The following is a 14,692-nucleotide window of genomic DNA, read 5'->3' on the forward strand; positions in this document are numbered from 1 at the left end:
TATAGCGTAGTATACTAGGTGTTCTAGAGGTTATTAGCTCGCTCTATTATATCGAGTTGTCTACCTTTAGTAATCGCTATATTTACTACCTATAGCACAAAGTCGTAGGTAGTCTTCGGGTACTAGGATACGAGGGTCGTAAGTTTTTCTAGTATAACATTCTAGTATTCGGATACGAGAATGTACTCTACTTCGTCGAGTAATAGGTATACCTCGTCTAGGTCGCCGCCTAGGTTCTCTTCGAGCTTAAACTCGAATAGTTCTATAAAGTCAATCTTACTACCTTCTCTCTCGCTCGAAGGCTTTCTAGTAAGCTTTATTAATTTCCTATTATAGCGCGACACCGGTTTCTACTATAACCCGCCGGCTATCGTCCTATATCTAACTCTAAGGAAAAGGGGCGAGGTCGGGGAAAAGAGATATACGCTACTTACCTTTACTCTTAGGCTTTAGTAGCGGTAGTATACCGCCGTTCGTCTATAAAGTTATATTATCTAGGTTCGGGGGAGGCGTAACGATGCCTGTTTCCTAACTGTCTACGAGCGCGCGACTACCTACTAATAATATCGCCGCGTTACGTTCTCTAGGTATTTACGCGCTATACGCCTTACCGTGTTCTATGTTCTAATACGACTCTACGCGTCCTTCGAGTTCTATAGTTCTGTCTATTCCTATTGTTACGTGTGCCTTACCTAGATCCGCGATCTAGGTAGAGTAGTAGAATAAACTATAAGGGCGCGCGTACCGTAGGGTCCGAATAAGAGAGTTGTTGTTCTACGAAGCTACGAAAGAGGAGTGCGAGGCGTAGCAAAGTTATAAAGTAGAGCCAAGCCGTGCTAACCCGATACGGAAGGTCCGCGGTTCACCCGGGCCGACGTAGCTATAGTAAGGGGTCGCGGGCTACCCGTAATAACCGTAGAGGGTCACTTCTCTATAGCAATTAACCTTACTTAGTAGAAGATAAGTAAATACTTTATACGATTAGACGACACGCCTATATACGTACTAGTAGTCGTATTATACCTAAGAATAAAGTAGCGTTAGCTTAAGTATAACGAAGCGATAGCCGCTTTAGTCCTACTAATACGTAGATTATAGGCCGTAAGAAAGAGGTAATAAAGCTCTAGCTAACCTATAAGCTAGTCACAATTAAGAAGAAGTAGCCGTAACAGTCCTTATACCTTACCGTCGATAAGGGCTTCGTCGAAGATTACGAGAGCGACGAAGATTACGCTTAACGAGGCCTCGATAAGATAGAGCAGTATATACGCCTACCGCGGTGCCCTTAAGCTAAGCTTGCTATTACTGATTCACCTATCAAGTATTAGGTTGATAAGCTACCGTAATGGCCTAATCTAGTACGAATAGCGCTCGATATCTACTGCTGCCCTATAATAAGTGATGAGCCGGAGCGATAGTTTAGTCAAGTAGGTGATATTCTTATACCGAAGCGAAGGCACATAGAAGCAAGCACTATCAACAACCTAATGACCTTGAAAAGCTGGTGCAAGCAAGGGGTGATAACGATTGAGAAAGAGCTGTTCAATAGGGTGAGAACTCCGGCAACAACACCTCCGACAGCAACACTAGCAACGACGACGATATAGGTCTTGGCACGTCACAAGTTGAGCAACCAAGGCAAGTCAGATGCTGTGTATTCACTTGCAAGGCAAGTCACGAGCTAGCAGGGTACAAACAATCAAGTCATCTACCTCATTTTTGACTCGTTTGTTTGTTGATCAGTCTGCGTCTGGCGGTACTTTGAACAGGGGCTATAGGTATAACCTATTTATGTTTCCAAGAATCAGCTTCATCTGACCGTCGCTGTTGTCTCAATGGTAAGGCGGCTCTTGAGCCAAAGACTCGAGATGCGATGTCGACAAGCGATCATGGTATGATTACTTGTCGATCGCTTCCTTTCGAGGTACATTGGGGCAATAGCGATTGTTCAATTTTTCTTTTTGCCTTTTCAGTGTCCTTTGCAAACACAAGTACGTCTCGTATTTTCCTTTGCAAGATCCAGACGCTTTACTTCCACGATCCAGACCAGTCCATATATGTCATCAAAATACCGATATTCTCGAGAATCCCGGCTGTCTCAATGGTACGGCGTCGTGCTAAGCACAGCGCAGTGACTCGGGCCTGTGTCCTGTTCAACAAATGCCAGCATATGGTATCCGTTGATGGTGATGCGGGCATCCGGGAGATCATCGAGGCAGTTGTGATTGTTTTGCTTTTTGCCTGCTGTGTGTTGCGTCCTTCTTCAAGTCTGGTTCGTCACTTCTGCATAGAGGAAGCTTGCCGGCCTTTTGACCTTTCAACAGGGCAGGGGGCTTTGGAACCGATTGTGGTTGGTGTCAATGGTGTGGCGTTCAGTTTGATGCGCCCCATTTGCTGAGCGCCTTTTCGAGGACTACACTTGATCGCATGGGTGATCAGGCAGTCTTCAACGACTGCGCGACCATTGCGGCAACAAGTGATTGTTTTTTTGCCTTTTGCCTCCTATCTATCTCCCTGGAATACTGTCTGAAAGTCAGCATATCATATCACCGTCCCACTCCCAAGTCCACCGGGTGTTCGCGCACAAAGATGCCTCGAGAAAATGCTGGATCTCAACATCTCATATACTTCAACAACTTCTTCATCTCCAAGCATCTGAATGCTAGATATCAATAAGCGTACACTGCCACTTACTCAAAAGAGTCAACACCCCCTAACTCCGCTGCTACATGTCTGCAGCAGCTCAACTCCCCAAACGCCAGATCTCGTCCATGCATGACCCACCCGATGCAGCGCTAGGCCGCTTCTTCCCATGAAGCAGCAATTCCACCCTTTTGAACACCTTGAGCGCCTCTGTACATCCTGTTCCCAATCTTTCCTTCGTGTTCTGCGTGTAATCTATCCAGGCGTAGTCGCGTCTCCTGCCGATGGGTGTCACCGTCGAGTCTTATCGAAGCTTTTCGCGCTAGCTCTCACGCTTTCCGACCCGACTGTGCCTGTCCTTCTGGGCGCGTTGAAGGAATTGCTCTCGCTATTGCCGTTCATCACGACCCTCCTCCCGTTTGCGTCGTCGAAGCTGGTTCGTTTTTGATTCGACTGCGAAGTGTCCTCGTCGCTGTCCTCGGCCAATTCGCCTAAGAAATTCGCTTCCAGGTCGTAGTTATGTATCAGCTGCTCTCCTTCTCTTCCAAACCCTTGCTGTCTCCTTGTCCCGCTTGGACTTCGTAGACTCCAACTACTGCTCCTTCTGTGGTGCCCACCATCTTCGCTTCTCCTCGCCTGCATGCTCAGCCTCGTCTGGAGACCTGTAAGGCCATCCGTTGGGATGCCATCGACTTCGTGATATTCACCTCGGCGATCTCTGATGCCCAGGTTCTCGCCATCGGGGTCTTCACGGGCAAGATTGAGAAGGTAGACGCCGGAGAAGATCGTGAGGAAGCCGCAGAGGAGGGAGATGGTGTTGACCGGGTCGGAGGTGTTGAAGCCGCGGAAGAGGATGAAGGAGGCGATGAGTGTGCAGGTCGTGAATAGAACGAAGTAAAGTGGGTTGACACTATCATCCACGTCAGTACCTCCAGGCTAGCACCGTAGGGTTTTGCGACTCACATATTCGTGTTGAACTGACTCAACGCCTTGTTGAAATAGTTCATCTGTGTCATGATGCAGACTACCACCACAGTCGCAAAGACATACGTCGAAGGATGGCTGAACTGGTTATTCCCTCCCAGCGTAAGCTTGACCGCAATACCAAATCCCTTGATCGCCATAATCGAAATCGAGCCGACACTCGAGCAGATGCTGAGGTATATCATCGGGTTCTTCTTCCCATAAACCGGCGCGATCTTGTAAATCATGACAATCGCAAAGATTGTAACAATCGTACAGTAGGTCAGAAATCCTGTCCGTCACTGTCAGCACTTGCCCCTTCCTCGCCCGCGAGATCATGCCTATACGTACCAAGCTGCATAGCATAATGCAACAACTCATCAATATTCTCCAATTCCTTGTCAGGCGGCGCATGCAACACAATCACCACACTCCCCAACAAACAAATCGCACACCCGACCCGCCCCAAAATGCCCAGCTTCTCCCCCAGAAAGTAACTCCCCAACACCGCTCCAATCAATACAGACAACGCCCCCAGCGGCGTGACGAGAATCGCCGGCGCAAACGCGTACGCCGAAAAGTTGCAAATCTCACCGACGACCATTGTCAGTATACCAGCCCACCAGACGGGGTTCTTGAGGTATGCGAAGCCATCTCCTTCGAAGCCATGGCGCTCGGCGGCGGCGTTGAGGCCCTTTTTTGTGATGACGAAGGAGGCGCCGATGCCGAGGGTGGAGGTTACGGCCAGGGCGAGGCCAACGTACTTGTCTTCTATCATGACAGGTGGGAGTGTGGTATGCGCGGGCACGGGTCGTGTCGAGGGATCTGCGATGCGATGCGATGCGATGCGATGCGGGTGCGCTTAGGGCGTGATCATGGTCCGGCTGTGGTGTGGAGTATGCGAGGTGTGGTGGGAATATCGCGAGGATCGGTGGGTGACTGTCGCTGGGAGACAAGGAGACTGTCGCTGTTGTCGGTATGGGATGCAGGATGTGTGAACTGCAGGACTCGCGTCTAGCAGCAGGGATGTGGATGTGGTATGTCCGTATGTCCGTATGTGGCCGCTTGCTATTTCTGGCGGGACCCTTGAATGCTTAGCAATGGCTGCGATGCCCGTTCCTGAATCTGTGCCAGATCCTTCAATGGCGGTAGATCGTGCTCTGTTGTTGTATATGATACTGTACTGTGAAGAATGCTACAGTGCCGTCTATTTCCACGTGCAAGTCTCCAGCAGAGTGGCAGGGCGTCGCTACGATCAGACCAGATGGCGATCTGTCTCCACCATGCCTCGGGTGCAACGTCCGTCTCCACCGAGCTCGCGCCATCGCTCTATTTTCACAAGCTTTCGCCATAGTCTAACGATTTGCTCAACGTTTGATCGACGACGCAACGTGTGATAGTCATACTACACACTGTATGCATAGAGCATGTGAGAAGACGTCAAGACATATGTATGGACTGCTGTGCATTTCTCATGTCTATCTATTGAGGAGCCATTATCTCATTCTCCATAATTTCCATCCCTATCCCAGATCATCCCTCAAAACGCCTGCGCCCGCTTGAACGCTTTCACAAAATCCTAACTCGTAAATCATGCCTCATGTCCATGTCCCCGTCCATGGCCTTCAATCTTTTATCATTCATTTATTCGCCATAAAGGTCCATGTCGCCTCCGTCACCATTGAGCTCCTCGACTGCATCCTCCTCATCCCACATCTCCTCGTCATCGTCTTCGAGGTCGCTCTCGCCGTGGTTTGGAAGGACAACGATGTGGCCATCCTCAATCTCGACGCGAGCATTCTCACCATCCCTGACGGAACCTCTGAGGATGAGCACTGCCAGGCGGTTGAGAACCTCCTTCTCGATGAGTCGTTGCAATGGTCGAGCACCATATGCAGGTGAGTATCCAGCTTCGCCAAGGTAATTTTTGACCTCATTCGACAGTACAATCTTAACGTTTCTGCCATTGCCTTGTAGTCGCTTCTGGATCTCATCCAACCTGACGTCCACGATCTTCCGGATCTCCTTCTTCGTGAGTCGGTTGAAGATGACGATGCTGGAGATGCGGTTGAGGAATTCGGGCAAAAAGTAGTTGCGCAGAGCCTGCATCACGAGCTCCTTTGTCGTAGGGTCGATCCGGCCATCTGCCGCATTTGGCCTGGCGAGGTACTCGGCTCCCAAGTTGGAGGTCATGACGACGATGCAGTTCTTGGCGTCAATCACACGACCTTGTCCGTCAGTAATGCGACCATCGTCCATAAGTTGCAGCAAGACGGTCAAGACTTCCTTGGCCGCTTTCTCAACTTCGTCGAACAGCAAGATACTGAAAGGCTTCCGACGAAGCGCCTCAGTCAGTTGACCACCAGCATCGTGACCGACGTATCCTGGTGGAGCACCAATCATGCGTGATAGCGAGTGTCGCTCTTGGTACTCGGACATGTCGAATCGGATCATCGACTTGGGGTCGTCAAACAGGAACTCGGCAAGCGCCTTAGTGAGCAGCGTCTTACCAGTACCTGATGGACCGCAGAAGAGGAATGACGGAGGTTGGCCAGGGTTGGCGAGGCCAGAACGCTGTAATCTGATCGAATTGGCGACAGCTGTGACGGCCTCCTTCTGACCAACGACTTGGTGGCCAAGTACCTTCTCCATCTGCAGCAACTTCTCTTTTTCTGTTGTCTTCAGTCTCGTGACTGGGATGCCCGTCCAGCGACCGACAATCTCGTTGATCTGATCGGGTCCAACAGCGTCTGCAACCAACGAATGCTCGCCACTAGCTGCAAGACGTGCTGCATCTTCTTTGTCCGCAACAGCCTTTGCTCTCTCGAGCTCATCGATACGATGCTCGACATCGGGAATGGCGTAGTACTTCAGATCAGAAGCAGTCTGCAGGTCGCGTGTACGTTCAGCTTCGAGCTGTTTGTTGCGGAGCTGGTCGAGCTTGATTTTCGCTTCTTGGATTTCCTTCGACCTGGCCTTTTCACTTTCGTACTTCTCGCGCATTGGTTTGAGCTCCTCTTCGATGTTCGCCTTCTCTGCACGAGCTTCGCGGAGTCGTGCCTGTGATGCTTCGTCCTTTTCACGATCAAGGGCGTGGATCTCGATCTCGAGCTGACGAAGCTTGCGTTCCATATTGTCGAGAACCTCGGGCTGCGACTCACGTGCTACTCGGACTGCGGCAGCTGCTTCGTCGACCAAGTCAACAGCCGAGTCGGGTAGTCGTCGTTGGGTGAGGTAGCGTGCGGCAAGTGTCGCAGCTGATACGATTGCACCATCGAGAATGGTGACACCGTGGTGTACTTCGTACTTCTCCTTGAGGCCACGGAGGATGGAGATTGTCTCTGGGATCGAAGGCTCCTTGACCAAGACCTGCTGGAAACGACGCTCAAAGGCCTGGTCCTTCTCGATGTACTTCCTGTACTCGGCGAGAGTTGTGGCACCGATACAGTGAAGTTGACCACGTGCAAGCATGGGCTTCAGCAAGTTTGCTGCGTCCATTCCACCTTCGCCTGACGAACCAGCGCCCATGAGCAAGTGGATCTCGTCAACGAAGAGCACGATCATCTCCTTGCTGTCTTCAATCTCCTTGAGGACGCCCTTCATGCGCTCCTCAAACTCTCCCCGATACTTGGAGCCCGCGACCAGGGCACCAACATCGAGGGAGAGAAGCTTGCATGCTGCAAGACCCGCCGGCACATCTGCGTCGACAATCCTCCGTGCCAGACCTTCGACAACAGTCGTCTTTCCGACTCCAGGTTCACCAATCAAGACCGGGTTGTTCTTTGTCCGTCTTGAAAGAATTCTGATAACTCTCCTAATCTCTTCCTCTCGACCAATGACAGGATCAATCTTGCCTTCTCTTGCCATTGCCGTCATGTCGATGGTAAACTTCTTGAGGTTCTCGTGCTCCTCCTCGGCATCTGCAGTCTTGCTGTCCACTCGCTTGGTGCCTCGAATCGCCTGGACTGCATCTTGAATCGTCTTTGGGTTCGGTACGTTGGCTTCCGCGAGGCACTTCTTGATTGTGTCGTCCTGCACGAGTGTCTGGATAAGATGGTCGACTGCGATGTATGAGTCCTTCTGCGTCTTGGATAGCTCGTTCGCGCTACGCAGGACCTTCGAGAAGGAAGGCGAGACCGAGACGTTCTCCGGCGGAGGGTCTTGTGAGGGTGTTCGCACTAGTACTCGGTTCAATGATCGTTCCAGCAGTTGTGGGTCGCCATGTGCTCGTTCAATGACCTGCTTGAACAGTGGTGCCGAGCTCCCTGCGTGTGATGCGTGTGCTGAGTTGTTCTGTTGGTCTTTCGACGGGTCTGGTAGTGGATCGATGAGGGCCACCGCCAGATGTATGGGCAGCATTTGAGAGTGTGCATGCTGCTGTGCGATGTCTTGTGCGTCTGACAGAGCCTGCGTGGCCTTGTCCGTAAAGGACATTCCTTGCGCCATGCTTGCGAGATGTCCTCTTACAGTTGCGGTGGGTAGTAGTTGGTGTGGCAAGAAAGGTGGTTGAGAAGTGAAAGGTGTGTATGTTACGGCTCGCTTGAGCACTCAGAATGTGTGGTTCGCACGTTGAATATTGTGTTTGGACAGTGGAGAGGGAAGAGTTGGTAGCGGAAGTGTAGCAGGAATATGTACGTTTGAGGCCCAAGATCTCGATTGGTCGAGTCGCTGCTGGCATGCACGAGTAGCATCGTGAAGCCCAAACCACGAACCTTCTCGTTTCTACCAGAAGGCAGGAGCGCGTCATAAGCTAGTCTACTTAGAGTATGGTTTCCGCTTCGGCTCGGGCGAAACCTGGCGGAGCGCACGTGAGCAGTGAATGTTGCAACTTGCAACAACCTGGAAGCAGTCTCTGCACCACGGCTCTTGACTCTCGACAATCGATTGCTGGACGCAGAGCTTATGAGCATCTGCGCTTCGAAGCCACCGCTGTGCACTCGCCATCACTAAAGTCGAACAGCGCCAAGAAGTGTATCACGATCTTGCACGAGACGCCAGCATCAGGCCACGACCCACACAAGGAAAGGACTGCCCTTCCGGACGCTTCGCTGGAGTCCATCATATCGGCACACGTCTCCACCGCATCTCACGATGCTGCATGCACGACTCGCTACGTGGAAGCACCGATGGCGAGACCTTCGAGGGACTGCGATGGACTATGCGAACTTCCTCACTTGTGCGCTTGTATGTACGCATTCTTGGTATCTTGAAAACTACTCGCAAATCTGTGCTACCTATAAGCATGCTGTGCGCATTTCTGAGTGCTGTCGTTAGATCATACGAGCACAGGCCAGCCGCTCGAGAAGCTGAGCTTGTTCCATCCAAACTGCTTCTGATCGTTCGCATAGCCAATGTTGGTGTTGACTAAGGGACATGGCGTTAGTTGGGTGTCTGAGACTTCTGAGCACTCTTGTGATACTGCACTCACCATAGTGATATACCATGATCCAGCCATTCTTTGGGTCGTTGTAAACGGACTGGCCTCCTCCACTATAGATGTTACCATGCGAGGCGAGAATGGTCGTTCCGCCGCCGCTTCGACACGATGCGCCGTTATTGTCGACCTGTACAGCGTCAGCAAGGCGGCAGTCACTCTCGTATGGAAAGACTTACGAATCCACTGTTCGGACTTGTAGACCGGCAGACTTTGACATGGTACTCTGTCCCTGCCGGCGCTGGGTTCGTGTCAAACCCGCAGCACTGACCTGCCGAGAAGAACAGGTAGTAGTATTTGCCGTTCTTGATGAGCGCAGGGCCTTCCACCTTGTGATCACCAGCTGGATCGTACGCAACCTGGACCGATATACCGGAAGTTCCTCGCGGTGGATTGGCCATGGGCACTTGATATAGGTTGTTCCAGAAGGACCCGAACGTCATGCGATACACACCACCATCGTTGAACAAGTTCGCGTCGATGGCATTGTAAGCAGAGCCATCTCGAGAGGTAATGCCAACGCTTCCTACGTCGGTGAACGATCCACAGTTCATCGTTTTTGATGTGGCCAAGCCGATACCACTATTCTGTGTGCCAAAGGTACTGACACTGTAGTAGACGTAGTAGGTGTCGCCTATGAGACTGACATCGGGAGCCCACAGATCACTGCCTGGGTTGCCGTGCTTGGTCACTTTCGAGTTGGTCGACAACATCTTGCAGGCGAAGGTCCATGGTCCGGTGATATCTGGAGCGGTGTGTATCGAGATCAATCCTCCTGTCGAGAAGCGAAAGTAAGTGCCATCGCTGCTGCGTCGGATGACTGAAGGGTCGTGTGTGTCGACGCAAACACCGGTACATGCTCCTGGCTTGGCGTACTGTGCCTGAACGTATCCAGACAGACAGCCCAGGGCCAGCAGGGCGGACTTGTATAACATCTTCCCAGATATGTACAATGGAAGGTGAAAGCAAAGCGGTGCGAAAGTATCGAGCCTCAGGACCTTCGGCCGGGGCGAGGAGGAACGTCCTTTTTCTTATACAGTGCACCCCTCAAACAAAGCCAACGCTCAGCACGAGATACGAAGACGGACACTCGATCGCGGTAGGAATAGATTAAGCATACTTCCACCCCAATCTTGCAGAGCCCAGCAGAGTCCCGTGGGAAATAGCACATTTTGCCGCCAATAAAACTGGGTGAAGCTTGCCTGTCGCATGTACAGTAACACGACGTCCATACTTTCCGGTTGCAGCATATCCTTGCTGATCCGGCAAATCGGAAGTCGCACACCTCGTTATCAACCATCGCAATTTTCCGTAGAAGCTCGCTTGGAGGAAAGTGTGAAGGACCGAATCGACGCTGTTGGAGTGCACCAGACGATTGCCACAATGAGGCATGTCGTCGAACAGGGCGAAACGAGCGAGAGGACTACAGTCTACATGTAGGACGGGGATGCAAACAGAATGTGCAGGGAAGGAAGGTGAAAGTGAGTTTCGTTTGGATGCATGTTTGATTCGCTGCCTGAATTGTGGTGTTGTGCCTGCCGAGGTGAAGGTCAACTTCACCCGACTTCACAATTCACGTCGCCAAGCTGCGTTGTCCGTCTCTTGTCATCTCCAACAGTGTGCCAATACCTGGCCCATGAGTTGTCATGTGGCATGCTGTCGAGCTTCCGCGTGACGTGCTGTTGGTACTGTCGTTGACGTTGTTCAAGAGAGCGTGTTGAGCAAAGGCCAATGGTGTACACGCGAGCCTGTGACACGCGTTAGCAGGTGATGTCTCGCGGTTGGGCGCTGTTGAAGACTCACATGCAAGTGCCATAGTCTGCTTTCAGCAGATGCCCTTGTTGCGGCCGAAGAAGAACATGACGAGCATGCAGCAGAGGAGGACGAACTTCAGCCTGAAAAAGACGCGTCAGTCGGTGAGGATCCCCATTCCAACGCCTTCGAAGACTTACACGAGAGTGGCGTAGGCTGCGCGGCCGCCCTTGGTGTCGGCGGGTGAGTGCTGGACGCTCTGGACACGCGCCCAAGCGAGCTCTCGAGCAGTCTCAGCGTTGAGCTTGACCACACGAGTCATCTCGTCACGCAGAAAGGCGGCCTCAGCTCGAGAGGCGTCGCGTGCGGTGAGAGCTAGAAAGCATCAGCATTAGCCATGAACATCACTGGTGAGGACGACATACCGTCTTTGACATAGTCGCGGAGCCCCGCCGACACGTCGAGCTCTGGTGCCAAGCCGAGAACGGAGTAGTCGACGATGGTGAAAGCCTTCTCAGCCAGCTGTACTGGACCATCCACACCCTCACGACGGCGGGTAGTCTCCACAATCTCCTCATCAATTGTATCCATCATTTGCTCTGCCTCACTGCTGCCGCCCTGAATGTCCTCCGCCAAGGTCTGGAAGACCTCACCAGCGAGGTTGAGGTAGTTGAAGGAATGACCCTCATCTTCGACTAGGGTGCCTACCATGAGGGAGTTCTTGATTTGAATGTACCTTGGGCAGAAGGCGTCATTGAGATTCTCAATGGCCTGGCGGGTGGCGGCGACGGCGTCACCGGCGCTATAGAGGGTGAGCGCCTTCTTGTAGTTGGCGGCGGCAGCGCCTGGTGGTGGGACGGTGAGAGTCATCTTGCTGGTGATGGCTGTTTGCTGGTGCTGGAGAGGTAGAATGAAGGTGGGTAAAAGAGGATGTGGAGGGAAAAGAGTGGTGAGGGAAGTCGGTGGGAGGAAGAAGTTTGTGGGCGGAGGTGAAAATATATGTGTGCGTCTGGTGGCTGGCCAACGGGCGACCCCTTTCACTTTGGCTTCAGTTCCTCACCTGAAACGCAGCTCGACGAATTGGTACGTCACGCGTTTACGCTGCAGGGAGAAGCGATGAGAATCTCGTGAGGACAGGACGACAGAAATGAACGATTCGGACCTCTCGAATGTTCATCCAGCAGCATGATCTATGGAGGATGGCTGGAGGTCTCTGCTGAGGCCGCTGCGGTCGACACCATGGTGCTTGTTGTGTCTACAGCACGTTGTTGTCCTGTAGGGCCGTTGATGCTGAGTCACCATGGCAGCCATGTGCTGCTGCAGGCCCTGGCACGAGATCTGGTTGCCCTGCATATTAGCCACTCACAGTGCTCTATTTGCAAGCACCGACCACCGCGAGATGAAACTCGATCGTTAAGGGTCAAGAAGCCTCCGGAAGAGCGGCAGTGAAGGTGAGAATGGCCATCTGAGGTGAAGTGAGCAGAGTATTGCCACCATCCTCGCGAACAAAGCTCACCCAGCCCAGGCTTGTTACCACTTTCACGTCTTCCCCATTCTACTGTCCTCCGAGCCGAAAAGCCCCAGCAGCCAACAGAGAGCACTTGTAAGTTCTAGCATCTCCTGCAGATGAGACACTACTGACCCACGCAGTCCGCAACCATGACTTCCCTCCTCGATCAGGTCCAAGAGGCCGTTCCAACCATGGCCAGAATCAATCTACGCTACCTCCAAGAGCTGATCAACAAGCAACTCAAGACCATGCCCCTGACCGAGTGCCTCCTCCTCAATATTCCACGAGAGCTCCGCGACCGCATCTACCTCTTCGTCGCCATAGCCAGCATCCAGGACCCCAATAACAAAAGCGAGAAACCAGTCTCTGGCCTGTCTAGGGCTTGCAAACAGACTCGGCTCGAGTTCGACGAAATCATCTACAGCAGCAAAATCATCAAGATCGAATACTACGATGGCGCTGCTTCCGACTGGAATCTCATCGAGGAGCCAAGAGTCCTCAGAGCACTGCTCAATGGCAAGGTTCCTTCTTTCTTCTGCCATCCCACTAGCTTCGACACGCGGGCGGCATTGCGAGAGCAGGTAGAGGGCGACAGCAAGTGGGGACATATTGGCATTGAGGGAGTTATGGGCTTGGTGACGGCAGATGAGGGTGGTGGTTTGTACAAGTTTAGGGTGTCACGCGAGGAGCTACGGGAGGCATTAGCAGGATGAAGTGCGCGCTAGAAAGGGCGAAAGGGGAGATGGATGGCGTGGTCGGTGGCCGGACGGTGAGGCACATGGATAGCACGAAGCAATCTTCCACGTCAAAAAGACGACACCAATGCACCACGCGATGCGTGCCTCCGAGGGTGAGCAACTTCCAAGCCATGCTCATTGCCTTTCGACTAATATTGCTACAGCAGCGCTACTCGAATGGCGAGAATTTCTCCAGCCAATTCAACGCGTCAATGTGCTCCGTTTCCAAGACATTTCTATGCCTCTCACTCCTCACTCGAATCACACACTCGAGACTCTGCGGCCTCATATTGAACCCGTCCGTATACGCGAAGGTATCATAGTGTTTGCCCTCTATCGGTAAGATATCGTACGCCCAAAACAGCTTACCGAGCGCAATGAAGAGACTGTTGACTGCCAGATCAGCGCCTGGACATATCCGACGACCCCAACCAAACGAAGAGTGCCCTGCTTTTGAAGGGTGGGCCTTGTTCCCAAGGTATGCCGATTTCTCGATGCCGAGTTGAGCGCGCTCAGAATCAGACAAGAACCTCACAGGGTCATAGCGGTGTGGGTCGGGATAGTACTCTTCATTGAGATTGATGGCCCAATTGTTACCCAGAATCGTGATGCCAGCAGGTCAGTGGTATCCCTGATACACATCATATTCAGTGGATGCATGCGGCGTGCCACATAGCACAGCTACGGATCGCCATCGCAAAGTCTCCCTAACCAGCGCGCGCAGGTAGGGTAGTCTTGGCTCATCCTCGGAAGTAGGACTTCTGCCCTCACCGACAACAGCGTCAAGCTCAGTCTGCGCTACCATCAGCACGTTCGGATGTGTGACAAGTCCCAAGAACGCAGAGCAAAGCGTACTCGCGGTCGTGTCCGAGCCAGCACCGAACAGCGAAGCAGGAATGTACGAGAAGTGCTTCTCGCTCAGGGGCACTTCCTCCCTCTCCCTCAAGTCCAGCAACATCTTACACAAGCTATCCGGCACCGCTTCTGGGCATCCTTTCGCGCTTGCTTCTGCTACCTCCCTGTGGACCATTTCCAATAATGCCAGATTCGCCTCACCCTCCAGTCTCCCCATATCCTGAACTTCTCTCTTCCACCTCGCAATCCACGACGGTAACCGCGCCAGAAAGGGGAACGTCTCAGCCAAGTACTTCCCAGGAATATTCAACCTGGCCATATATTGCATGAACCTGAAGTGATCCTTGATCACCTGCGCTTCCAACGAGTCGATGCGGTGACCATAAGCTACACAGAAGATGACACTACTCGTGAACCGCTCGATCTCCTTCTCGAAGCCTTCCGAATTGAGCAGCAAGGCGTTACAGAGTCTCGTTGCCTCCGCCTCCTGCGTTGGCTTGTACAGTTTCAACGCTGATGGACTGAGAGCTTGGTGCCAGAGCTTTCGCCGAACGGACCATGCTTTACCGTACGGTTGCGTCAGAATGCTGGTGTTGCCGTTGTAGACTTCGCCCATGACTACCATTCATGGTCGGGAAGAGTACTTGGAGCTTCGCTTCTCCATCAATTCTGCTGCCACTTCTGGATCCGAAACGACCAGCGTTGGCTTGCGGCCGATCCAGATCGTGCAGATGGCTCCATACTGCTTTGACCATTCTTGGAATTGGAGCCAAGGCTTAGATCTTGGGAGGGAGAGTT

At 52.4% G+C, this 14,692-nt stretch overlaps 6 protein-coding genes across 6 annotated transcripts; 1 reads left to right on the top strand and 5 right to left on the bottom strand.

Moving 5' to 3' along the window:
- Window positions 1-2,934: 2,934 nt before the first annotated feature.
- Window positions 2,935-4,384, bottom strand: CLAFUR5_03394 (putative magnesium transporter NIPA4; the record flags this gene model as incomplete). Its single annotated transcript, XM_047902542.1, has 3 exons — window positions 2,935-3,553; window positions 3,607-3,898; window positions 3,958-4,384. The coding sequence occupies 3 exons, from the start codon at window positions 4,382-4,384 to the stop codon at window positions 2,935-2,937; spliced, it is 1,338 nt and encodes a 445-aa protein (XP_047757515.1).
- An 866-nt stretch (window positions 4,385-5,250) lies between these two features.
- CLAFUR5_03395 (Heat shock protein hsp98) lies at window positions 5,251-8,052 on the bottom strand (the record flags this gene model as incomplete). Its single annotated transcript, XM_047902543.1, has 1 exon — window positions 5,251-8,052. One exon carries the CDS (start codon window positions 8,050-8,052, stop codon window positions 5,251-5,253), a length of 2,802 nt encoding a protein of 933 aa, XP_047757514.1.
- Window positions 8,053-8,881: 829 nt separating this feature from the next.
- On the bottom strand, window positions 8,882-9,975 carry CLAFUR5_03396 (Arabinan endo-1,5-alpha-L-arabinosidase A; the record flags this gene model as incomplete). Its single annotated transcript, XM_047902544.1, has 3 exons — window positions 8,882-8,970; window positions 9,035-9,170; window positions 9,220-9,975. The coding sequence occupies 3 exons, from the start codon at window positions 9,973-9,975 to the stop codon at window positions 8,882-8,884; spliced, it is 981 nt and encodes a 326-aa protein (XP_047757513.1).
- An 890-nt stretch (window positions 9,976-10,865) lies between these two features.
- CLAFUR5_03397 (uncharacterized protein) lies at window positions 10,866-11,662 on the bottom strand (the record flags this gene model as incomplete). Its single annotated transcript, XM_047902545.1, has 3 exons — window positions 10,866-10,935; window positions 10,993-11,167; window positions 11,218-11,662. The coding sequence occupies 3 exons, from the start codon at window positions 11,660-11,662 to the stop codon at window positions 10,866-10,868; spliced, it is 690 nt and encodes a 229-aa protein (XP_047757512.1).
- A 789-nt stretch (window positions 11,663-12,451) lies between these two features.
- On the top strand, window positions 12,452-13,015 carry CLAFUR5_03398 (uncharacterized protein; the record flags this gene model as incomplete). The annotated part of the gene is made up of 1 exon (XM_047902546.1): window positions 12,452-13,015. One exon carries the CDS (start codon window positions 12,452-12,454, stop codon window positions 13,013-13,015), a length of 564 nt encoding a protein of 187 aa, XP_047757519.1.
- Window positions 13,016-13,658: 643 nt separating this feature from the next.
- CLAFUR5_03399 (Cytochrome P450 monooxygenase) lies at window positions 13,659-14,510 on the bottom strand (the record flags this gene model as incomplete). Its single annotated transcript, XM_047902547.1, has 1 exon — window positions 13,659-14,510. One exon carries the CDS (start codon window positions 14,508-14,510, stop codon window positions 13,659-13,661), a length of 852 nt encoding a protein of 283 aa, XP_047757518.1.
- Window positions 14,511-14,692: the final 182 nt, after the last annotated feature.

Source organism: Fulvia fulva, chromosome 2 (assembly GCF_020509005.1).
Source record: "Fulvia fulva chromosome 2, complete sequence".
Taxonomy (NCBI): domain Eukaryota; kingdom Fungi; phylum Ascomycota; class Dothideomycetes; order Mycosphaerellales; family Mycosphaerellaceae; genus Fulvia; species Fulvia fulva.